At 34.0% G+C, this 26,315-nt stretch overlaps 1 protein-coding gene across 11 annotated transcripts in view; it reads left to right on the top strand.

Moving 5' to 3' along the window:
- The window catches only part of STXBP5 (syntaxin binding protein 5), a 166,625-nt gene that overhangs the window by 120,920 nt on the left and 19,390 nt on the right, over positions 1-26,315 (top strand). For all 11 annotated transcript variants that reach the window (XR_003428195.1, XM_027083981.1, XM_027083954.1 and 8 more), the window contains 4 exons: positions 11,211-11,261; positions 16,596-16,835; positions 19,743-20,112; positions 20,420-20,585. Coding sequence is in view for 10 of the 11 variants with exons in the window: in XM_027083981.1 (XP_026939782.1) it covers positions 11,211-11,261; positions 16,596-16,835; positions 19,743-20,112; positions 20,420-20,585 (827 nt within the window). In the remaining variant the exon portion in view is untranslated. The remainder of the gene's footprint in view (positions 1-11,210; positions 11,262-16,595; positions 16,836-19,742; positions 20,113-20,419; positions 20,586-26,315) is intronic.

Below are 26,315 nucleotides of genomic sequence, written 5' to 3'. Positions count from 1 at the left end.
TACAGGTAACTTTAATATTTTCCACTTTGAAAAAAGCGTATTACTTTTTTTTTTATATCTTAATTGGAGTATAATTGCTTTACCATGGTGTGTTAGTTTCTGCTTTATAACAAACTGAATAAGTTCTACATATATATATGTTCCCATATCTCTTCCCTCTTCCGTCTCCCTCCCTCCCACCCTCCCTATCCCACCCCTCTAGGTGGTCACAAAGCACCTAACTGATCTCCCTGTGCTATGTGGCTGCTTCCCACTAGCTATCTACTTTACGTTTGGTAGTGTATATATGTCCATGCCTCTCTCTCGCTTTGTCACAGCTTACCCTTCCCCCTCCCCATATCCTCAAGTCCATTCTGTAGTAGGTCTGTGTCTTTATTCCTGTCTTACCCCTAGGTTCTTCATGACATTTATTTTTTTCTTAAATTCCATATATATGCGTTAGCATACGGTAATTGTCTTTCTCTTTCTGACTTACTTCACTCTGTATGACAGACTCTAGATCTATCCACCTCATTACAAATAGCTCAATTTGATTTCTTTTTATGGCTGAGTAATACTCCATTGTATATATGTGCACATCTTCTTTATCCATTCATCCGATGATGGACACTTAGGTTGTTTCCATCTCTGCAATAAACATTTGGGTACATGAGTCTTTTTGAATTATGGTTTTCTCAGGGTATATATGCCCAGTAGTGAGATTGCTGTGTCATATGGTAGTTCTATTTGTAGTTTTTTAAGGAACCTCCATACTGTTCTCCACAGTGGCTGTATCAATTTACATTCCCACCAACAGTGCAAGAGGGTTCCCTTTTCTCCACACCCTCTCCAGCATTTATTGTTTCTAGATTTTTTGATGATGGCCATTCTGACTGGTGTGAGATGATATCTCATTGTAGTTTTGATTTGCATTTCTCTAATGATTAGTGATGTTGAGCATTCTTTCATATGTTTCATATGTTTGTTGGCAGTCTGTATATCTTCTTTGGAGAAATGTCTGTTTAGGTCTTCTGCCCATTTTTGGATTGGGTTGTTTGTTTTTTTGTTATTGAGCTGCATGAGCTGCTTATAAATTTTGGAGATTAATCCTTTGTCAGTTGCTTCATTTGAAAATATTTTCTCCCATTCTGAGGGTTGTCTTTTCATCTTGTTTATGGTTTCCTTTGCTGTGCAAAAGCTTTGAAGTTTCATTAGGTCCCATTTGTTTGTTTTTGTTTTTATTTCCATTTCTCTAGGAGGTGGGTCAAAAAAGATCTTGCTGTGATTTATGTCATAGAGTGTTCTGCCTACGTTTTCCTCTAACAGTTTGATATTGTCTGGCCTTACATTTAGGTCTTTAATCCATTTTGAGTTTATTTTTGTGTATGGTGTTAGGGAGTGATCTAATCTCATACTTTTACAAGTACCTGTCCAGTTTTCCCAGCACCACTTTTTTTTTTTTTAACATCTTTATTGGGGTATAATTGCTTTATAATGGTGTGTTAGTTTCTGCTTTATAACAAAGTGAATCAGTTATACATATACATATGTTCCCATATCTCTTCCCTCTTGCGTCTCCCTCCCTCCCACCCTCCCTATCACACCCCTCCAGGCAGTCACAAAGCACCGAGCTGATCTCCCTGCCCAGCACCACTTATTGAAGCGGCTGTCCTTTCTCCACTGTACATTCCTGCCTCCTTTATCAAAGATAAGGTGACCATATGTGCGTGGGTTTATCTCTGGACTTTCTATCCTGTTCCATTTATCTATATTTCTGTTTTTGTGCCAGTACCATACTGTGTTGATTACTGTAGCTTTGTAGTATAGTCTGAAGTCAGGGAGCCTGATTCCTCCAGCTCCATTTTTCGTTCTCAAGATTGCTTTGGCTGTTCGGGGTCTTTTGTGTTTCCATACATGTGTGAAATTTTTTATTCTAGTTCTGTGAAAAATACCAGTGGTAGTTTCATAGGGATTGCATTGAATCTGTAGATTGCTTTGGGTAGTACAGTCATTTTCACAATGTTGATTCTTCCAATCCAAGAACATGGTATATCTCTCCATCTATTTGTATCATCTTTAATTTCTTTCATCAGTGTCTTATAATTTTCTGCATACAGGTCTTTTGTCTCCTTAGGTAGGTTTATTCCTAGATATTTTATTCATTTTGTTGCAGTGGTAAATGGGAGTGTTTTCTTGATTTCACTTTCAGATTTTTCATCATTAGTGTATAGGAATGCCAGAGATTTCTGTGCATTAATTTTGTATCCTGCTACTTTACCAAATTCATTGATTAGTAGTTTTCTAGTAGCATCTTTAGGATTCTCTATGTATAGTATCACGTCATCTGCAAACAGTGACAGCTTTACTTCTTCTTTTCCAATTTGGATTCCTTTTATTTCCTTTTCTTCTCTGATTGCTGTGGCTAAAACTTCCAAAACTATGTTGAATAAGAGTGGTGAGAGTGGGCAACCTTGTCTTGTTCCTGATCTTAGTGGAAATGCTTTCAGTTTTTCACCATTGAGGACGATGTTAGCTGTGGGTTTGTCATATATGGCCTTTATTATGTTTAGGAAAGTTCCCTCTGTGCCTACTTTCTGCAGGATTTTTATCATAAATGGGTGTTAAATATTGTCAAAAGCTTTCTCTGCATCTATTGAGATGATCATATGGTTTTTCTCCTTCAATTTGTTAATATGGTTTATCACATTGATTGATTTGCATATATTAAAGAATCCTTGCATTACTGGAATAAACCCCACTTGATCATGGTGTATGAGCCTTTTAATGTGCTGTTGGATTCTGTTTGCTAGTATTTTGTTGAGGATTTTTGCATCTATGTTCATCAGTGATATTGGCCTGTAGTTTTCTTTCTTTGTGACATCCTTGTCTGGTTTTGGTATCAAGGTGATGGTGGCCTCGTAGAATGAATTTGGGAGTGTTCCTCCCTCTGCTATATTTTGGAAGAGTTTGAGAAGGACAGGTGTTAGCTCTTCTCTAAATGTTTGATAGAATTCGCATGTGAAGCCATCTGGTCCTGGGCCTTTGTTTGTTGGAAGATTTTTAATTGCAGTTTCAATTTCAGTGCTTGTGATTGGTCTGTTCATATTTTCTATTTCTTCCTGATTCAGTCTTGGCAGGTTGTGCATTTCTAAGAATTTGTCCATTTCTTCTAAGTTGTCCATTTTATTGGCATAGAGTTGCTTGTAGTAATCTCTCATGATCTTTTGTATTTCTGCAGTGTCAGTTGTTACTTCCCCTTTTTCATTTCTAATTCTATTGATTTGAGTCCTCTCCCTTTTTTTCTTGATGAGTCTGTCTAATGGTTTATCAATTTTGTTTATCTTCTCAAAGACCAGCTTTTAGTTTTATTGATCTTTGCTATCGTTTCCTTCATTTCTTTTTCATTTATTTCTGATCTGATCTTTATGATTTCTTTCCTTCTTCTAACTTTGGGGGTTTTTTTGTTCTTCTTTCTCTAATTGCTTTAAGTGCAAGGTTAGGTTGTTTATTCGAGATGTTTCCTGTTTCTTAAGATAGGATTGTATTGCTATAAACTTCCCTCTGAGAACTGCTTTAGCTGCATCCCATAGGTTTTGGGTCATCATGTCTCCATTGTCATTTGTTTCTAGGTATTTTTTGATTTTCTCTTTGATTTCTTCAGTGATCACTTCGTTATTAAGTAGTGTATTGTTTAGCCTCCATGTGTTTGTATTTTTTACAGGTCTTTTCCTGTAATTGATATCTAGTCTCATAGCGTTGTGGTCAGAAAAGATACTTGATACAATTTCAATTTTCTTAAATTTACGAAGCCTTGATTTGTGACCCAAGATATGGTCTATCCTGGAGAATGTTCCATGAGCACTTGAGAAAAATGTGTATTCTGTTGTTTTTGGGTGGAATGTCCTATGAATATCAATTAAGTCCATCTTGTTTAATGTATCATTTAAAGCTTGTGTTTCCTATTTATTTTCATTTTGGATGATCTGTCCATTGGTGAAAGTGGGGTGTTAAGGTCCCCTACTATGATATGTTACTGTCAATTTCCCCTTTTATGGCTGTTAGTATTTGCCTTATGTATTGAGGTGCTCCTATGTTGGGTGCATAAATATTTACAATTGTTATGTCTTCTTCTTGGATCGATCCCTTGATCATTATGTAGTGTCCATCTGTGTCTCTTCTAATAGTCTTTATTTTAAAGTCTATTTTGTCTGATATGAGAATTGCTACTCCAACTTTCTTTTGGTTTCCATTTGCATGAAATATCGTTTTCCATCCCCTTACTTTCAGTCTGTATGTGTCTCTAGGTCTGAAGTGGGTCTCTTGTAGACAGCAAATATATGGGTCTTGTTTTTGTATCCATTCAGCCAGTCTGTGTCTTTTGGTGGGAGCATTTAGTCCATTTACATTGAAGGTAATTATCGATATGTATATTCCTATTCCCATTTTCTTAATTGTTTTGGGTTCGTTATTGTAGGTCTTTTCCTTCTCTTGTGTTTCTTGCCTAGAGAAGATCCTTTAGCAGTTGTTGTAAAATTGGTTTGGCGGTGCTGAACTCTCTCAGCTTTTGCTTGTCTGTAAAGATTTTAATTTCTCCATCAAATCTTAATGAGATCCTTGCTGGGTAGAGTAATCTTGGTTGCAGGTTTTTCTCCTTCATCACTTTCAATATGTCCTGCCAGTCCCTTCTGGCTTGCAGAGTTTCTGCTGAAAGATCAGTGGTTAACCTTATGGGGATTCCCTTGTGTGTTAGTTGTTGTTTTTCCCTTGCTGCTTTTAATATGTTTTCTTTGTATTTAATTTTTGACAGTTTGATTAATATGTGTCTTGGTGTATTTCTCCTTGGATTTATCCTGTATGGGACTCTCTGTGCATCCTGGACTTGATTAACTATTTCCTTTCCCATATTAGGGAAGTTTTCAACTATAATCTCTTCAAATATTTTCTCAGTCCCTTTCTTTTTCTCTTCTTCTTCTGGAACCCCTATAATTCGAATGTTGGTGTGTTTAATGTTGTCCCAGAGGTCTCTGAGACTGTCCTCAGTTCTTTTCATTCTTTTGAAAAAAGCGTATTACTTACTCTTAATTGTCAAGAATGAAATTTCAGACAGGTATTTTAAAACCATTATACAAGTAGGGATTCCTCTAAATGAATTCTTTTTTCTTTTTCAGGATGACTAAAATCCGAAGAGTATGGCATATTGTGTACTCAAACTCTAATTCTATTTCTTAGTGTATTTTCTGTCAAATTTCATAATAAAATCTGCTCAGCAAAGTCTGTTCGTTTTATTACCAGTACTTACTGTGTATGCGTCTCTCTATAGAATCATCTTTTCCTTACATTAGAAGGATATGCAGTGATCTTTCTAGAAATAACTTGCTGTTTGCTTCCTAACATAAAGAAAATTAGTCCAAATTAAAGTTACGTTACTGAAATAGTTTTTCGTCAACTATCGTTTGAACAGAACTATTGATGTGGCAATTTATTTTCTGTCATTACTTATTGTATTTATTTGCTAGAGTTGCCATCTGAAAATACTGCAAACTGGGTCGCTTAAATAATAGAAATTTACTTTCTCTAGAATAGTTCTAGAGGCTAGAAGTCCAAGATCAAGGCATTGACAGGTTTTTTTTTCTTTCTGAGGCCTCTCTCCTTGGTTTACAGATTGTTGCCTTCTTTCTGTGTCCTCACATAGTCTGTTCTTCTAGGCACGTGCACCCCTAATGTGTCTGTGTATCCAGATTTCTTCTTCTTACATGTACCAATCAGATTGGATGAGCACCCACACTTAGTGACTTCATTTCAACTTAATCGCCTCTTTAAAGGTCCTATCTCCAAATAGGTCGTATTCTGAGTTAGTAAGGGTTAAGGCTTCCACGTATGAATTCGGGGGGAATAATTCAGCACGCAGCACTTATTATGTTACGTTTATGTACTACCTTCTATAGGAAATGCTTTGAGATGTTTTTGATTATGGTGATATCCTAGACGTTAAGTTTTATGAGTTTGTGGAAAGTATGTAGAGACAGGAAAAATAATGAAGACAAAAGCTCTAGGAGTTCAAGAATTAAGAGAACTTGTAATAGCCAGATCTTTACCAGACAGGTATTAGTATCTTTTTAAAGATTCTCCTTCATTTTAGGTAATGGATAAGTGTTTGTATTTCCAAAAGTTGTCCTTTTGATTAATAAGCCTATATTTAATTTGTCCCCTTTTTCTCTCTTTTTCACTTCATGAAGAAATTCAGCTTCTTTCTAAAAATTCTAACAGTTTTTGTTTATTTTCATTCATTGCCATGTTTATTGAACATACACATTAAGTGCTAGACACATGCATAGATACAGTAATTTGCAAAATAAATTCTGTTCCCAAATTCATAGAATTTATATTCTAGGATGGGAGGTAGAAACTGACATTATTAGTTCAAATGACTATTAAAATAGTGTGTGATAGGAGAGTTTCTACTTCTTGGTCCCACTTCCCCCCCCTTGGATTGCTTGCTCTATCCTACAAGCTGATTTTTAGTCTTTTTTTTTTAATTATTCTGATTGCTTTTATTTAATATGCATACATTTCGACATTATCCACATTATCCATGAAAAGAGTTGCATTGTATCTCTGCAGGTGAGAAAAGTGATATTGTCACTTTATTCTAACTATTGAACTGCTCTCGATGTAAACAAAGATCCGTTTGCTTTTTTGGCATCTTCTTCATACTGTCATAATAAGAAGTCATTTCACCTTTTATTGTTGGTACATTAATATAAAAGTCATAGTTCTGTTTTCTTTTAAAAAACCTTCCTTAGAAGAATAAGATGTGGAACACAGTGGGTAGAAAAGCTAAAGGAAAATTTCAAAGCATCTGTTTAATTTCAGAGAAGTGGTAAGAATCTCTATAATTGAGAAACTTTTCTTTGCGAAGAACTAAAAAGCATCAACCGTGAGGGAACTGTCATGTATGGTATAATGGCCCATGCAGTCCCCTTGCCTTAAGATTTACTTCTCTTGAACATCATGCGTCTTTCCTTGGTGTTGAAACTACCATTGCAGACATGATTGTTGTGATTAAGTGTAACTTCATTATTCTTTACAATCAAACGCAGCTCTTTACTGCTTATTCAGCGAGCCAGCTTGATATTCTCATTCTGGTTTATAAGAAGAGAGAGCAAACACTCAGGTTAACAGCCTGCTGAGATCCATCTTTGACTCCAGTTTTCTTCAGACTGAAGAAACTTCTTTACTGTCATTCCCATTGTTTCTGCTGTGGACAAAGGCATAGAGAAAGAGAGCTATTTTATAGTTTCTAGTGACAGAGGATTTCAAAGCAAGGAAGATACTGGGTACCAGGGCAAGAGTTGCAGAATACACAGATAAAGAAGAGAAAAACAGGCAATTTGCCTTTCAAGAACTCATTCAGATCATATGTTTTCAGTTTGAAAACCTCAGTGGAAGCTGAGTAACTTCAAAGCATGAGCAGAAGTTTCTTTTTCAGTGTGATGAAATCAGGTGACAAGGTAATTGTGTTGCAAGTGCTTCTGAGACTCCTGAGAAGTAAAAATATGAGCTTCAGAAAATACTGGATAAAGTCTGCAACTACTTCCTCACAAAATTACAACCAGAGTACAGTTTATAAGCCAGGAGGACTAACTAGAGGTTCTCCAGAAGTGGATCTGCCTCTCCTGGACCTGCCACCAAGGAGGTTGATTAAACAGACCTGAAAACAAGGATATTCCTCTGAAGTAGTCACAAAAACTGAAAGAAACATTTAGCCTAAATTTCAACTTTAGACCTTGGGTTTGGAACTTAGCCTCTCACAGAAGACAACAGTAAAACTAGTCAAAATACATGAGGCTCTTATTGCCAGGCATTGAGCAGTCCAGGACTGTCATCCTCAAGAGAAAGAAAAAACATGAGGTGAAACACAGTTTTCTGCCAGAGAATACTTTTCCTGTTGCAGTGCGGAGTGATTAGAACCCAAGTGGAGTTGCAGTCTCATTAAGCTAAGGAGGAGGAAGTTGGAGTTCTGGGCTTCTAAAGTGACTGGAATTTGTGAGGGAGGGCACTAGAGAAGAAGGAACTGCTTCAAGGGGGATTCCTAGAATCCCTGTGGAGATTCAATGCAGGTCCTTGCCTTAGGGCTGGGCCACATATGAGCTGGTCAAGACTTCAGTAGGCCTACTTAACAACCACCTGCTGTGAGGCTGAGAGCTGGCCAGTGATATCAGATGTCATGCGATGCTGGGAGTAGAAGTAGTGAGACCTTGCTGAGCACCTCATTCATTCTGTTTATATCCCAGCAAGGCCACTCTCGAAGAGTAAGGATCAGTTCTTAGCATAAGAGCCATACCCTAGAACAAAGTTCTAACTGAAATAGACCCACCCTAACAAAGAATAAAACCAAGCTTGTTATCCACCAGTAATTTAACTGCATGGCAGAACAAAACTCAACACCAGTTAAGGTTGATGGTATAATCCAGGCTCCCTTCAACATATTATCTACTATTCAGTCAAAACATATGTCCACATTCAATCAAAAGTTCCTAGACAAGTGAAATAAAAATTCAAAATCATGAGAAAATATGACCCATAATTAAGAATTTAAAAAATCAGTAGAAACAGACTATAAGATGACCTAGATGTTGAAATTAGCAGCCAAGAGTTTTAAAGCAACTGCTATAATATTATATGTTCAGGTACTGAAATGAGAACATGGTCATAGTGAGTGAACAGATGGAGAATATCAGCAGAGAAAATTAAAACTTTATAACAAAGTGAAATACTAGTACTGAAGAGTTCAGTATCTGAAACTATATGATCAGTTCATCAGATGGGTTTAGTATCACTAGATGGAGACTACAGAAGAAAGGGCTATGGAACCTGAAGGCATAAATATAAATTACACAGGAAATGCCAAGGAATTAAATCTTTTCACCCCTCCACCGCTTCCCCATAAAAATATCTTATGAATTACTCAGGTTTATTTCACTTCTTATGTTTAGATATAGAACTTAGTTTTTGAAATGAACTTAAAAAGAGGTTGAGCTTATAGTTGTGCATGCCATTCTATATTTACATCCTAAAAGTTTTTTTCCATTTTCTTGTTTTAGTTAATTGGAATATTACCATAGAATTGGAATAAAGAAATATTGGGTTGTTTACAAAAGTATATTAATAGCTCATCTGTGTAACATTTTACAGTTTATGAAAAAGTCATTTTATTTGTTTATTATTCATAAATAATAACGTTTATTAAATCCACACTGTGTGTAAGGTATTATGCCTAATGTTTTGCTTATGTCATCTTATATAATCTTCACAACTATGAAATTGTCATTAATATCTATTCCCATTTTACAGATGAGGAAATTTAAGGTTTAGAGAGGCAAAGTGATTGGCCTAAGGTCACACACCTAGTAGTTGGTTGAATTAGATATAAACTCATATTTGGTCTGATTCCAAATCCAGTCCTAACCACCGTACTTTACACTTCCACATTTTACAAACTAGATGTTGAAGCTTCTTCAAGAAATGTTCGCTGTGGACTTACTGTATCTACGTACTGGGTTTGATGAATTAGTCTTGTTCCCTATCCTGAAGTTGCTTTTAGTCTAGGGACGTTGATGCTGTCTGTGGTCCACATAGCAGCAGCAGCAGCATCTCCTGGGAGCCTGTTAGAAGTGCAAGAATCTGATTTCACAAGATACCCAGGTGACTGGTGTGCACATTCAAGATTTATAAGCACTTGATTAAGTTTCAGAATAACTTAATCAAATCAGAGTAGCGGGGTCTAGAGAGGCATCCACATCATCTGATTCTGAAAGAGTATCTTTAGACTGTACCTGACTGATTTTTCTCCTTCAGATATTGTATAGATATTATTTATCAGTCTACGTACATTGTACCTTTGATATTTGGTGAAAACCTCTGAATTCTTTCAAAAGTTTAATATTGCATTTTAAAAAACATTTTGAGAGGGGTATAGTATCTTCTAGGTTTAAGAGAATTGGATATTAAATACAAGAGCAGCCATTTATATGAGATCAACCAACCATAGATTTGGCTATTTTAGTTTTCTATTACTTTTTGTCTTTTAACTGAGATTGATTAAGTCTGTGTGAAAATGGGATAAGACTGATTCATATATTTGACCCATTGTTGTTATTTTTTAAAGGATGCTAATTAGATTAATGAAGCTTAGAAATAAATACTTGATTTCCCCCTATCCCTTCCCAGTTTGCCTAATGCCTCTTTCCTAACACTGGATTTGTCATTTTTTTAGATGTGGAAGTTATGTACTATGACTGGATTTCTCTTTGCTTACATGGCGCCCTTATGGACTAGCAGGGTCTGTTCTTTAAATATCTCCTAACAGTCCAAAATTTAACCCAATATACACATTCATGTATTAACAAACAATGCTTTTTCAAAATTTCACATAGGAAGCACTATTCTGTTACGCATGCACTGCCACTAACATAATAGATATAGTTAAACACCTCCTAACTTTAAATCACTTCCTAGATTTAGGCAATAACTGATTTTCAGGATGGAAAGTGAATTTCAGTAGTTTTTTACCTAGGCTTTTGTATTATTCTAATCCAAAATAGAAGTATCTGTAGTTTATATTTTTGTAAATACTCTAATTTTAGACTGAGCATGACTTTGTTTTTTGTTTTTTACTAAAATGTAAATTGAGTTGACATATATGAAGAAATGGATGAGCCAAATATTTTTGTGAAGTAATCAAATACTTCAATTTGATTGTAGATATAGGATGTCCTATATTCAAGAGATTAAGTTAAAAAAGAATGAGCCTAATAGCTGTGAAGACGAGGAGCTGGAAAGATTTTATTGTACCACATACCCAAATTCAGTCTTATGCCTCTATTGTCCTTATCTGCAACACCTTCTTTCTGAGAAATGATTTTGCTTCCTTAGAAAAGCCTAACCCTTTCCTGTGAGCCTAAGAAATAATTAACAGTTAGAATTTAAAAGGCTTTCTTGAAGTGAGAGCTTCAAGCACTCAAAGGTGTTACAATCAAGTAAGTACAAACTTTTTAAAAAGTTGAAAATAAGATTTACTTTCCACCCATAACATTATTAATCATATCTTAATTATCTCAGCATCTAGACTTAGTAAGAAAAATATTCACCCCTATCTTGAAGACCAGTTGGTATGAATAAGCATGAATCAGATATTCTTCAGAACTTTAAAAATGCATTTTATTTTTCAGCAAAAATGTCAAGGAAGTTAAGCTTGCCTACTGACCTAAAGCCTGACTTAGGTAAGTAAAATAAATAAATGAAAATACATAGTAGTTAAACTCTCTTTAATGGGAAGACAAGGAAATCAGGAGATTTAAAATGACCATAGACTAGATTTTCATTGAAAATCAAGTTTAAAATGACTGTTTAAGGATTAATAGCCTTCAGGATGCTCTCTGTAGATTGTAAAGGATAATTATAATATAACTTTAAGCAAATCAAAATAATATATTTCCTCAGCCTTCTCATACTTTTATCTAAACAAAATTTAGTGTAAGATTAAAATATGTGTGATTTTGGATTAATTTCTATTAACCGTCTGAAAACTTATTTTGAACTTTATTATTTATAAACTTATTTTATGAGAATTTAATATTTTCAAAATAAATGACTAGTTTTCTGTATTACAGTGAATCTCATACCAAGAATCATTATTACTTTTTGACAATAATAAGGTGGAAAATATATCTTTTTCTGTAGCACTCTCTATGCAGCCTATCCATTAGGAAAGCAGAGTGAATATATTCACACATTCCTTCTGCTTTATATCCAGCTCCAAAACAGCTCCCTGATATCCCAGGATAGGGACAAATGACATTTCGATAAAGACAAAAATAAGATTCCATGTAGTAAATATAAAGCAGGATTTCCATTTTAATTTTAGAATTTCTATTGCCTTTAAGTGGATAAGAAGTATGACTGCATACAGATGATTTCACGCATGTTTGTCTTAGAAACAACTAGATTTTCTCCTTTTTATTTGCTCACCCACCTCATCTTCTCACTGTTAATTCTCTAGATTCCTTGACTATCTTCTTATGCATAATACAGACTTAGGTATTGGTCCATTTCACCTTACTGATTTTAGCATTTCCAAATCATAGTCTTATCTCAGTTATACTGATAGCATGTTATTATGAGTGAGTAGGCATAATATCTTCCACTGTCATCAGTGAAAGGTTCCATTCCTGAACATAGGGAGAACAGTTTAGTAGAACCCTGTAATACCCCTGCTGTTAAGGGAACCAGAAATAAATTCTAGAATGTTGGTTAACGTATGTTTTGAGAAGAGCATAGTTCCCTTCACTATAAAAATGAAAGATGCCATTTGAACCCACATGTATCTGAGGCTACCGTTAAGCATTTTTTTCCCCAACAAGAGGATCCAGAGTTTTCATCAGACTCTCAAAGATGCCCATGATTTTAGTAACACTGAATACTACTACTTAAAATGGTTTTGTGTCTTTTATTACCTAAAAATCTGTTGAGAAAACACATGTAGAAGTACTTTTTAAATTAGTAAAAATAAGATGTCAATTACTTTTTAAAAGAATATTCACACTTATGAATTATTTAAGTAATTTAATCAAAGTGTGTGCTCTGTGCTTTTATAGATCATCTTTATTCAGTTTATCTTTTACTTGTGTGCCCCTGTATCTCAATGCCCTAAGCTAATTATAACTTTGATTAATATATATGTTGAAACAATACCCATGTTGCCTCAATAATTTTCCCTTAAGTCATTGTGCTACTGAACTATTTTTTGATAGAGATTCTTAGCTGGTAAATCTTTTACATTGTCCAGAGAGTCAACGGGGAAAAACAACTATTATCCATAGGCTCAAACTGCCAAATGTTGCTAAAGTAGCTGAGCTGTTGGACTTTTCCTGCAGCTATGGAAGCTTCTGTGAATAGAATTCACTTTTGTTTATAGGGGAATTATGCAACATTGTACTTTCACCATAGCTTCACCCTAGATTCCATGGCCCACAACTCAGGAATCATGGGTGATATTGTTAGACTGCTGATGTCACTTTTCAAGTGTCAAGAACAGGAGGCAAAATATCAAACTGTTATGTATCTTTATGTGAGTAAGTATTTTGTCCTAATTTTTACCCTGACCAAATTTACCTCTTGGCACTATGTTTTGATTGGGGGATATAAAATTTTGTTGCATAAGGCTCTATGTGACAGGAGAGTGTGATATACACAGGTGGAATGTTCTAGGCATCCAGAGAATAACAGGAAAGCAATGATTTTATGACATGGTTGTATCACTAGAGCTGGATGGAGGCATTAATGACAATTTTTTTCTGAGTTTAGATCGGCCAGAAAGACCACATGTTCCAGTTTTGTTTTTTTTTAATCTAAACACTGAACTTTAATGCTCAATAATAATTAAAACACTCCACTCGTATGATATTGGTGATATGACTAATCCCATGTTTATCTGGAGTTGCCTAACAGATGTTTTAGACTTGAACATGGGCACAAATCCAAACTCTTCCATTAACTAGCTTTCTCAGTCATTTAACCTGTCTGAGCCTCTACTTCATTATTTGTTAAATTATGGTGATAATACTTTTCAGGGTTATTATATAGATTCAATAAAATGATAAATGTAAAGTTTATGATAGTATGAAGCACATGGTAGGCCCTACTTAGTGGTAGCTATTTCATTTCTGCTCTTATTAGTAGAATGAAAATGAAAATTTCTATTCCATTTGTTAAGCTTGCCCAATTTCTTATATTTAAGCCACAAAGACCCACAACATCTAACTTGAGAGCAGTCAGTGGTAGTTACAATTCGTGAACTGCTGAAGATTCTAACTTGTTTTCAAACAGTTCTACACAGATAAAATAAGCAACCTAATTCTCTAAGTTCAGAGTTGATTCTGATTCAGTTCATTTTCCCATATGGATCTAGCCATAGGAGTTTCTCTGGCAATCTAATTTTTATAGAGAAGTCATATAATAAAAACACAGTTGTAGTTTATGAATTTTATATAGTTAAATTAGTCTATTAAATTAAAATAATGTTTACTTGGCCTGTGAATTAACATTTGAAGTATAGATTGTTGTGAATCACCTATTGTAATTTTAATAGATAACAGTAAAGGTTTTCATACAGCTTAATTTATATTGAAATTTATAATATTAAATTTTCTTGTATCACTGATTTTCATTTTTATCACTAGGTCACAACTGATAATATAGGTGAATATGTCTGTTCATCTTGTTATGTGTATGTCTTATCAAAGTAACAAATATTTTTATCATTGGAAAATAAATTTTAAATTTCTGTTTTTTTACTAAAATAACTTTGGGAACATAAAGAGTTAACATTTGGAATCAATATCATATTACAAGCTCATCCAGTAATGAGCTGTTGCTTATAGAAAGTTGTTTTATTTACATTAAGTAGTTCTTTTCTACTGTGTCATAATCTGTAACAGGAAGCACAATCTCAGGCAAAAGAAAAGCATTTTTAGAAACTATAGTTAGAAATAACCCATGCTGTTGTCATAACTAGTGGCTTTATTGTTTTCAGAGGCTAACTGTAATCAAAATTATGTTGTATATAATTATTGTTTGGGAGAATTTTTTTTAACCTATGAATCTAAATTTGATTACAAGAAGCTTTTGGGGGGTATAAGTAGGATTCAATTATGCCTTTTTTATTCAGTAAAATACAACTTAGAAGACTTGAACATGTTTTTCATTTTTCACAACATTATGAAGTCGTTTCTTTCACAATAGCATTGGAAACATGTGATTTGAGGAATGATTTATTAGATGTGAATAGCAGAAACTACTAGAAATTTTAATATATCCCAGTGGTGTAGCAGAAACACATTGCTTCAGATACTTCGAACTGTAGGTCTGTCTTCAGCAAGTATATGTTGAATACCTTCAAGGCACTATGCCAAATTCTGCAGGGCATCAAAAGGAGAGAGCCCTTGTTCTCAAGAAATTTACAGTCACATTAGAACAAGGCCTAAGACAAGTCAGTAACTACAGAACAAATGTACTATTCATGCCAGGAGGGAGATAAAAAGCTATCAAGATTCAAAAGAGAAAAACTGTGTATGGTTTTAGGAATCAGGATAAACTTCATGAGGATGACAGTACTTGAGATGGAGAATAAACACCATCTAGATAGGTAGAGAAAAGGCAAGGGCACGAATCAGAAAGAAAATCACAAGCAAAAAAGTAGGTAAGCTCCAGGTATGTTTGGAGAACATTGAATGGCTCGGTTTATTTCCCACAGTGAACTGAAGCAGGGCAGCACTCTGGCAGATAGGGCCGGGAGGGTAGGTTGAGATATTTTGTGGAGTCTTAAAAACCTAGTAAGAGTATAAGAGGAACTGTTGCGGATTTTTAAGATAGAGGTGATAGAATTAAAACTGTACCTTGTAAATTTTAGTTGAGTTTTGATAGAACAGTGACAGAGTGAAGGTGGGGAGATCTCTTGGGAATTGTAGTCTAGATGAATGGTGATAAAGGCCTGAACATAGGGTGATGGAAGTTGATTAGTAGTGGAAAGAAGGAAACAGAAACATTAGAATAGCGTAGGACTTGGCATCCCATCAGAGACATGTAAGTAAAGTGAAAGGGAAGAACCGAAATTGGGACTTATTTCAAGTATTGTTTTCCTAGGAGAACAGAGGTGTCATTAATATAAATAGTGCCATTAGAAGAATTTAGAGCCTTGGAGAAATGATGTATTTTGATTTTGCCTAGTGAGACATAATAGGAAAAAATTTTTTATAAGCGTTTGGAAATGCATTCCAAGAGAAAGGAGGCCAGGGCTTGAAACAGACTTGAGATTGGCCACAGAGAAGGTAGCTGAAGACAAGAGAGGGTTTATTAGTATAATTTACAAGTATCCCTGTCATTACAGACAGAGCCGGGGTAAAGGGAATATACCTGGCATCAAGTTAAGTATGAGCCAGATACCAGTTGTACAGTTTAATGAAAAACGCCTTAGATGAACGTTAGTTACAGTTAAAATCGCATTTAAAAAAAATAAAGCTAAATTTTTATGGATTAAGGCTATCATATGGACAGATTTGAAGGAAAAAAGTCCATCATACAATAAATTTGAAGGTAACATCAGAGTACTTATAAAAGCATTTTTTTTTAATGTAGAAAATTGAAAATACCCACTTTCCTGATTCTATCTACTCATGAATTATATTACCAAAGGAAGAAACAGCACCATGAGAAAGGGTAGTAAGGGCTAAGATTGGAAAAGCAGCCAGGATACTAACAGAGAGCTGCACCAGAACCACAGAGATCATTACATCCAAAAACTCACTGAGCTCACTGGGATGACCTCAGCTCAGTTCTGAGAAGTGTGGATTTGTCCCTCTGTGTTTCAAACACAAGCAAAGGAAAAAATTGTTAGCATAAAAGTAAATTGTTTTTCTTTTCAATTAAAAGAAACTTAAAATTAAATATGCTGTAGATTTTATCTTTTTGCAGATTAACTATTTGGCAAAACTTATACCAAGCAAAAAACATGATATTTTATAACTTGAGCAATCTCACAACGTTTTAAATCGTTTCAGATGTAAAAGATAATTCCTTCAGCCGATCACGGAGTTCAAGTGTAACCAGCATTGATAAAGAATCCCGAGAAGCAATCTCTGCTCTTCATTTCTGTGAAACTTTTACTCGAAAGGCAGATTCAGCCCCCTCCCCATGCTTGTGGGTTGGTACTACATTGGGAACAGTGCTTGTCATTGCACTGAACCTTCCCCCAGGAGGAGAGCAAAGACTTCTTCAGCCAGTAATTGTGTCTCCAAGTGGTATGTATGCTCTGGTGCTATACTTCTTTTGAAGGTTTGCTTTAGTATAATTTAATAGAAGCCTTTGCTTTTCATTTTTGAATCAATCTAAGTCTAAATGGGGATAGTTATAGTCTTATGTTTTTAATTGAAGGAATACATGGAATAAGATTCCAGAATATCATTTACTTATACAGCCATTCAGGTTTTATATTTTTTTAATCCTAGAATCATGTCTAAAATGATTACTACAAAAGAAAATGAGAAAAACAAACAAACAAAAAAAAAACACTTGTTCTACTGCATTCTAGGATACCTCAGAATAGTATGTTCTATAAGCAAAAGGATGGTACATATTTAGAGAAAAAACAGAAAAGTGTATTTTTAAACATTATACACTTGGCTATTTTTAATCTCTATGTGTGAAGTCTTAAAATACATTAATTTTCTTATTTGAAGAATTAGAAAAGGTGATTTAATAAAAAAAATTAAGAAGAAAAAATCTACAGTCTTCCTATATTGAAAATGAGATTGAATTTTATCACATGTATGTGGAATCTGATAGGTCTTGAAATAATTGAGAATTCTGGTTTCCGTTACTAATCTATGCTGATCTAGATAGAAAAAAACAAAAACATGGTTTTGCTTACTAGTGTATTTCTTGTTTATATAGTACATTTTAACAATACTTAGAATTTAGAATTAAAATGTAATTATGATTTCTAGTTCTACCATTTCTGAACTACCTTTACATTAAAGGAACAGTTTGATTTATTCATTCAGCTCAGTAATTTACTATATGCTACATACCTAGTTGTTAGAAAAAGTTACATAATGATGAATTTCTTAGCCAATCTCATTTCTTATTAGTAAACAAGTATATGTATTGGAAAAAACAACTAGAAAGATGAAAATCAAAATGTTGATAGTAATTATCACTGAATAGTGGGATTGGGGGTAATTTTTATTCTTTTTACTGATATGTAGTTTCTAAATTTTCTACAACAGACAGTTTGTGATAAGAAAATGTTTCCAATAAATAAAAAAGAGAGAGGGATTAAATATAAATAATCTACTATTAACTATATTAAAAAATACTTAAGATTTTTCCAACTGGCAATAAAGTCAAATTAGCTGTAAATCTACTTTGATATGAAATAATTTTCATGTGTAAGAAAGAACCTTTGGGTTTCTTTTCAACGTTGGAATCTTTGAGGTTTGTTTTTAATAGGATGCCTATTTTAAAATATAACAATGACATTTATATTATATTATCTCTATTGGAACTATGAGGAGAAGAGAGGTGTTTTCCAAGCAGGTGGGTTTCCATGCCTAAGAGCCTGAAATGGTCTATTTTGTCCCCAACTGTTTTTTGTTGTGGTTTTTTTTTTTTTTGCCTTCAAGAGGAGAACTCAACAATTACCACTACCCTGCTGGAAAACATACTATAATCCTGCCAACTATAGGACAAGCATATATTTAAATATTGGTACATTTTTAGAAAATCTACTTACTGGAATTACTATATCTCATATATGTTCATATGGACTATAAACCATTCCCAAATTAGCAAACCATTTAAAATAATTAAATTGTCTACTTTCCAAACCTGGACAATAGACTAATGCCAGATGTAGCAAATGAATTGCAGGATGCCCAGTTAAATTTGGACTTTAGATAGCATATTTTTTAATATAAATATGTCCCATCTTTCTCTTTGGAAAAATAATGCAGAATTTGGGACACACTTATACTAAAAAAAGTATTGATTGTATATCTGAAATTCAGATTTAACTGGGCATCCTTTATTTTATCTGGCTACCCTGCAATAGACAAAATATATAAATGTGAAGAGGAAAGGAAAATTTTGTCTTCTAAGAAAAATTTTGACAGAACACTGGGATCTCTTCCTCTTAGAAACAAAAGAATACAATATATGGATAATTTTTTGCAAACTATAAAATATAAGTATAAAGTAATAAAATATGAAAAAAATCCTCTAAAATAAAAACTGAAATGCTAAATCGGTTCTATACCCTCCCTTCTATTGCTTTCCAAATCCTTAATAGTATCATTTAGCTTACTTAGAAATGAGCATATATCATATTTACCTATTCAAGGATATGGACGAAAGGGAGTCCCATTAATTAAAGTAAATCAAGAAATATAACTACTAATTTAAGACTGTAAGTTGACCAAAGCAATGTCTGGAGTGTATTTGACCTTTACTGGTAAATAGTTTTTTTGAAGTAATGTTTAGAAATATGTGGAAACTTTTTTTTCTCATTGACCCTGTAGATCAGTTCTGTCCATTAAAAATGCAGTGTGAGCCACATATAGTATTCTAAATTTTCTAGTAGCTGTTTTTAAAAAAGTAAAAAAATTTAAAAAGTGAAATTAATTTTAGTAACATATTTCATTTAGCCCAGTCTATCCAAAATACTATCATTTTAGCATGTAATCAGTATTTTTATATTATTGTGGTATTTTCTTATAATTTTTTCTTTGTACTAAGCCTTCAAATCCAGCATGTATTTCACTCTTACAACATGCCACAATTTGGACCAGCCACACTTCAAGTGGCTAGTGGCTGCCATATTGGACCGTGCAGCTCTAGATGCCATCTGCTTCCTCTCATACTCAATGGTAGTACACTTGCCAGGTATGAGGCCTAGTTCCACACATCCTAGCGTTTATCTGTTTGGTAGCAATTATAGTAGCACTTATTTATTTGGTAGCACTTACTGATATCATTTTCCAGATTCAAATATCATGCTTGAAGTTTGAATCCTATCAGTGAGCCAGTGTACAATTTCGGTTCAGTATACATTCTACATATTTTTGAGTGTCTAGTATGTGTCAGAGTTGGAATAAACATATTTACTGTGGGATTAAAATATTTTTTATTTACTAAAATTACAATTTTAGGTACTATATTGAGGTTAAAAGGGGCAGTCCTGAGAATGGCATTCCTGGATTCCACAGGCTGCTTAATGCCACCCGCATATGAATCCTGGAAAGAACACAATGTTCCTGAAGAGAAGGATGAAAAGGAGAAATTGAAAAAACGAAGACCTGTCTCTGTATCTCCCTCCTCTTCTCAGGAAATTAGTGAAAACCAGTATGCAGTGATATGTTCTGAAAAGCAAGCAAAAGTAATCTCACTGCCAACTCAGAACTGTGCTTATAAGCAAAACATTACAGAGACCTCATTTGTTCTTCGTGGAGATATTGTATCATTGAGTAACAGTATCTGCCTTGCCTGCTTCTGTGCCAATGGACACATTATGACTTTTAGGTAAGAGTTAGATTTTTTCTTTTTTTAAACACAGATATAACATTTCCTCCCTCAACACATAATGTTGCAGAATTATATTCAGTTTGAAAGAAAGGCTTTTATTTGTTTACAGTCTTATACACTGAGAATTTATTTTCTTTCAGTTCATAGTGAACAAGTATGTGAGGAAAACAAATCAGTTTTATCTCCCACTCAGGTGCACTAAATCATAAGGTTTATAAGTTCCCTGCTATTTTTACCTCCTCTAGTATTTGTTCAAGACTAAAACCTACCTGTTTATTAACAAGTTTTTAATTTTTTTCTCAAGTTTGCCAAGTTTAAGACCTCTATTGGATGTGTATTACTTGCCCCTTACCAATATGCGGATAGCCAGAACGTTCTGCTTCACCAACAATGGACAAGCATTATATCTTGTTTCACCTACAGAAATCCAGAGACTCACTTACAGTCAAGAGACCTGTGAAAATCTTCAGGTAAATAACAATAATATTACTATAATTTCTTCAGAGGTGAAATATTTTCTAAGGTCCCTTATATTGTCCATCCCTTATACTCACAGCAGTGAACAAATAGGCCTACATGAGAAAACTCAAAGCCTTTCTTGAGAGTTTGAGAGCACATGTTTTGAGATTGGTGATAAAGTGTCTTCATCAAACTCTTATTATAAGAGGGACTCCATCTCCTTGATCCATATTTTTTCTCTCCAGTGATGTCAAAGAAATACAAAATACTACATACATTTTATACCCACTCTCCACATAGAATAAGTATCTATTATACAGAAACAAAAAAATCCTTTTTAAAGACCTACATTAATGTGAAGATAATTGTATCTCTTTTAGAGTAAATGTGTCATTCCTTCTCATACTCTGTAGTCATGAGGATGTATATGCATTATAAGAAAAAATAAGATTTGATAGGTTTCCTCTGAATATTTTTGTTCATCTATTTGTGAGAGATTACAAATTCTTTAAATACAAAACTATATCTTTTTTAAATATCGAGTGCTTTATTTGCTTGCATATATATTAGAAATTATCGGTTTAGCGTCAACTTTTAAAATAAAAGTGCTCTTAAAATGTTGTAGCTAAAATGTTAATCGATATTTGATATTTAGAGGAAACCGTTATTTAAGGGAACTTCATAATGAAAGCTTTTGCAATTTATCAGCCGTATTTTCCTGGTTTATAAAATTGAATTTGTGGCTTATTTTTAGAACATGAGCTTTAGAGTCAAGAAGACTGAATTTAAGTCCTAGCCATGCTAGTTACACAATTATGTGACGTTAGACAGGTTTCTGTGTCTGAGCTTCATTATCTTTAAAATGAGGATAGAAGTAACATCTAATGTCATAGGGCCTGATGTAAATTAAAGGAGATAATACACGTAAAGTGCTTATTATTAGCACAGTGCTTAGTACTGAATATATGTTCAGTGTCAGATGTTTGTGTTATTTCAGTAAGGTAGACTATACTAGAAACATACTCTTAAATGATATCATTATAAATCTTGAGAGTGAAACAAAATTACATATCTGATATATTAAATTCCCATTTACATTTGGGTGGATGTGTTTTTTTAAAGATTCCTAAATTTCTGAATTAAAATTATGCTTTTTATGGGAAAGGTAAAATTTTCCTTAGTGTTTTCTTTCATTAGTAAAATGTTACTCTATTAAGAAATAATATGGACAATTGAATATATTCTTAATTCATTTCAGTCTGAAATGTGGTCTTAATTCAACTACTCAAAATTCTAAACTTCATCACTTTTCTGGAATCAATTTATTCTATCCTTGGATCAGTGTTTTATTATTTTAGTAAAAATCAATAGCAGCTACAGCAACTTTACCTATTTATGTTTACCTACTATTAACTGGTCACTTAATAGTACACTCAATTTATGTTGATAACTATCTGCTATATGCCTTCATGATATGGTAAGTGAGAAATGAACTCTGTTCAAGGACCTTGTGATAGAATGTTTTCTTTGGGCAATATTGGCATTTTATTTACCTCTGTATTTTCAGTGCCTAAAAATAATGCCTTGTTAAAAACCTGTTGACTAACGAACTCTGTGGTTTCCAGAGAACCCTATTACATTGTGCATTTATTTAACTTTAACCAAAAAAAAATTAGGAAGATATTTATAAACATTAATGGAATTTTTAGCCAAGATGGAATAATAGGAACCAGATTAACCCTCCTGCCTGAAACCACAAAGCATACACAAACATGAAATAATAGTTTTCAAGATCCTAGACATCAGGCAGTGAAATGAAAGTAATCCCTGAGAGACAGGAAGCAAAAGAGGTGCCCCAGCATTCATGCCTTGATAGAGTTTCCAGAACGTTGCAGAGAGAGAACACTAGAGATCTACAAAGGGTGCAAGAGTACTCCGTAGAGTTCTGTTCAGCATATACGTATGGATAAACTCTCTGGCCAGAGAAAGAACCATCTGAAAGGAATAGAGGATTAGAGGGAAACACGCCTTTTCCCAACAGCCAGATGGGAAAAACTTATAATTCATTTATGAGTGTTTTAGTTTCCTAAGGCTGCTGTAACAAATCACCACAAACTTGGTGTCCAAAAACAACATAAATTTATTCTCTTACACTTCTGAAAATTAGAGGTCTGAAATAAGTTTCACTAAGCCAAAATCTAGAGAAGAATCTGTTCTTTGCCTCTTCCCTCTTCTTGTAGCTGCCAGCATCCCTTGGCTAGGGGCCGCATTACTCCACTCTCTGCCTCCGAGGTCACATTGCCACCTCCTCTTGTGTGTGTCCAATCTCCCTCTGCCTCTCTTTTTAAAAAGACACTTGTAATTGGATTTAGGACTCATCCAGATGATTCAAGATAATTTGCTCGTGGCAAAATACTTCATTACATCTACACAGACCCTTTTTTCCTTACAAGGTAACATTTATAGTTTCCAGGGATTAGGACCTGATGCCTTTAGATGACCATTTTTCAGCAGACTTCAATGGGAAATTGGGTAAAGTACTCAGGAAGGTCTTGGCTCATTAGGGAGGAATACTTAGCCTTAAACTGAGCACTGTTCCAGAGTTGCCTAACAAATCATGAAAGCAAGACCCAAAAGGGTCAGAATGTTTCCTAGTATCCCAGAATGAAGCTCAAGATGACTCACAGTAAATTAAAAATATTCAACACCCAACAAAATAAAAATCATAATGTCTGGCATCCTGTCAAATGACCAAGCATGCAAAAAGATAGGGCAGCATGACCCATAATGAGAAGATTAATCAATCAATAGAAACCAAGTCATAACTGACACAGACACTAAAATTAGCGCAGAAAGACATTAAAGCAATTATAACTGTATTTCATGTGTTTAAAAAGTTAAGTAGGAATAGAGAAGATATAGAGGCCAAAGTTGAACTTCTAGAGATGAAAATCCACAGTGTTAGAGTTGAAAAATATACTGGATGGAATTAACAACAGATTAGACATTACAGAAGAAAAGATTAGGTAACTTGAAAGCACAGCAATAGAAAAAAACAATTGAGCATTTATACTTGGAAAATTTATAGCACTGAAACACCTATATTATAAAACAGTATATTAGAAAAGTTCTCATCAAACCAGTGACTTCAGCTTCTACCTTAAGAAACAGAAAAAGAAGAGCAAGTTAAACCCAAAGTAAACAGAAGAAAGAAAATAGTAAATATCCAAGTGGAAATCAATGAAATAGAAAACAGGGAAGCAATAGAAAAACATCAATGAAACCAAAAGCTTGAGCTATAAAACCAGTAAAATTGGTCTCAAGCCAGACTGATTATGAAGAGAGAAGTGACTTACCAATATCAAGAATGAGAGAAGTGACTACTGTAGATTCTACAAATGTTAAAATGGATAATAAGGAAATATTATGAACAACTTTAGGCCAATAAATTTAAAAACCTGGATGAAATGGGCAAATTCCTTGTGAGACACATATTACCAAAGCTCACTCAAGAAGAAATAAATAACCCGAAGAGTACTATAGGGAAATTGAAGTTAGAAACCTTGGACAAAGAAAATTCTGGGCCCATGTGTCTTCACTGGTGAATTCTATCAACATTTCAGGAAGAAATAGTACCAGTTCTATACAAAACTCTTCCAAAAATTAAAGTGGGGAAATGCTTCCCAACTTGTTAATGGTAGGTTCATAGAATATGGTACCAAAACCAGACAAAGATTTTAAAGTAAAGAAAATTGCTTATAGACCAATATACTTCACAAATATAGATGTTAAAATTCTAAAGGAAATTTTAGCAAATTGAATCCAGCGGTATATCAGAAGGATAATTCTGGTCATGATAATTCATCATGACCAAGTAGGATTTATCCCGGGAACATGGAGTTGACTTCACATTTGTAAATCGGTCCATGGAATTCACCATATTAGTAAACTAAAAAAATAGGAAGCAGTTGACAAAATCTAACATCCATTCCTGATTTAAAAATAGTCAAACAAGGAATAAGTGGGAACTTAAAGGGCATCTAGGGAAAATCTACACCTAACGTAATACTCACTGTTGAGATACTGAATTCTTTTTTCCTTAAAATCGGAAGCTAGAAAGGGATGTTCGCTCTCAACACTTCTATTCAGTGTTGTATTTAAGGTTCTAGCCAGTGCATTCAGGCAAGAAAAAGAAAGAAAAGTCATCTCGATCGGAAGGGAAAAAATAAGCCTGTTGTTATTCACAGGTGACACGATCATCTATGTAGGAAATCCAATGAAATCTACTTCTAAACACTACTAGAATTTGACAAGGATGCAGGGTATGAGATCAATATGGGGAAGAAATTTATTTCTTTACTAGCAATGGACATTTGGAAATGAAAATTTTTAAAACACCACTTATAATAGGAACGAAAAATATGAAATACTTTGGGATAAATCTGACAAAAAATATGAACGACTTCTACATTGAAATTCACAAAATATTGAAAGAAACTGTTAATAACCTGAATAAATTGAAATATGTTCTTGGGTCACAAAACTCAATATTAGGATATTGATTCTCCCAAAATTGACCTATAGATTCAAGGCAATCCAAAACAAAATCCAAGTGGGATTTTTTTTTTTTTGTAGGAATTGACAAGTTTACTTGAAAATTCATGGAAATGTATGGGAGTAGGCAGAATAGCAGAAAAACTCAAAAAAGAATAAAGTTGAAGGGCTAACACTACCTGATTTTAAGAACTATTATAAAGCTACAGTGATCAAAAGAGCATGATATTGGCATCAAATTAGATAAATAAATCAATGGAACAGAGTAGAGAGTCTAGAAGTAAACCCACACATACCTGGACAACTGATTATTTTTGTTTCTTGAAGTATAGTTGATGTATAATATTATGTAAGTTATAAGTGTACAATATAGTGATTCACAATTTTTAAAGGTTATATTCCACTTATAGTTATTATAAAATATTAGCTATATTCTGTGTGTTGTACAGTATATCCTTTTAGCTTATTTTATACGTTATAGTTTGTACCTCTTAATCCCCTATCCCTATGTTGCCCCTGTCCCCTTCCATCTCCCCACTGGTAACCACTGGTTTGCTCTCTATATCTGTGAGTCTGCTTTTTTGTTATATTCACTAGTATGTTGTAGTTTTTAGATTCCACATATAAATGATATCATACAGTATTTGTCTTTGCCTGACTTATTTCACTTAGCATAATGCCTTCCAGGTCCATCCATGTTGCTGCAAATGGCAAAATTCCATTCTTTTTTATGGCTGAGTAGTATTCCTGTGTGTGTGTGTGTGTGTGTGTGTTGCATCTTCTTTATCCATTCATCTGTTGATGGACACTGAGGTTGCTTCCATATCTTGGCTGTTGTAAATAATGCTGCTGTGCATGTATCTTTTCAAATTAGTGTTTTTTATTTTTATAAAAAACATATGTAATATGTAACCAGGAGTGGAATTACTGGGTCATATGATAGGTCTATTTTTAGTTTTTTGAGAAACCTCCATACTGCTTTCCACCATGGCTGTACCAATTTACATTCCCACCAGCATTCCTAGTGTACAGGAGCTCCTTTTTCTCCACATGGGCAACTGATTTTGACAAAGACAATGCAATGGAGAAAGAATTGCCTTTTCAACAAATTATGCCAGAAAATTGGATGTTAAAATGCAAAAAAAAAAAAAAAAATGAGATTTGATCCATGCCTCTCACTGTATACA

Source organism: Aethalodelphis obliquidens, unplaced genomic scaffold (assembly GCF_003676395.1).
Source record: "Aethalodelphis obliquidens isolate GAN/ISIS:26980383/991018 unplaced genomic scaffold, ASM367639v1 scaffold3, whole genome shotgun sequence".
Classification (NCBI taxonomy): Eukaryota; Metazoa; Chordata; class Mammalia; order Artiodactyla; family Delphinidae; genus Aethalodelphis; species Aethalodelphis obliquidens.
This window is presented reverse-complemented; position numbering and strand designations above follow the sequence as displayed.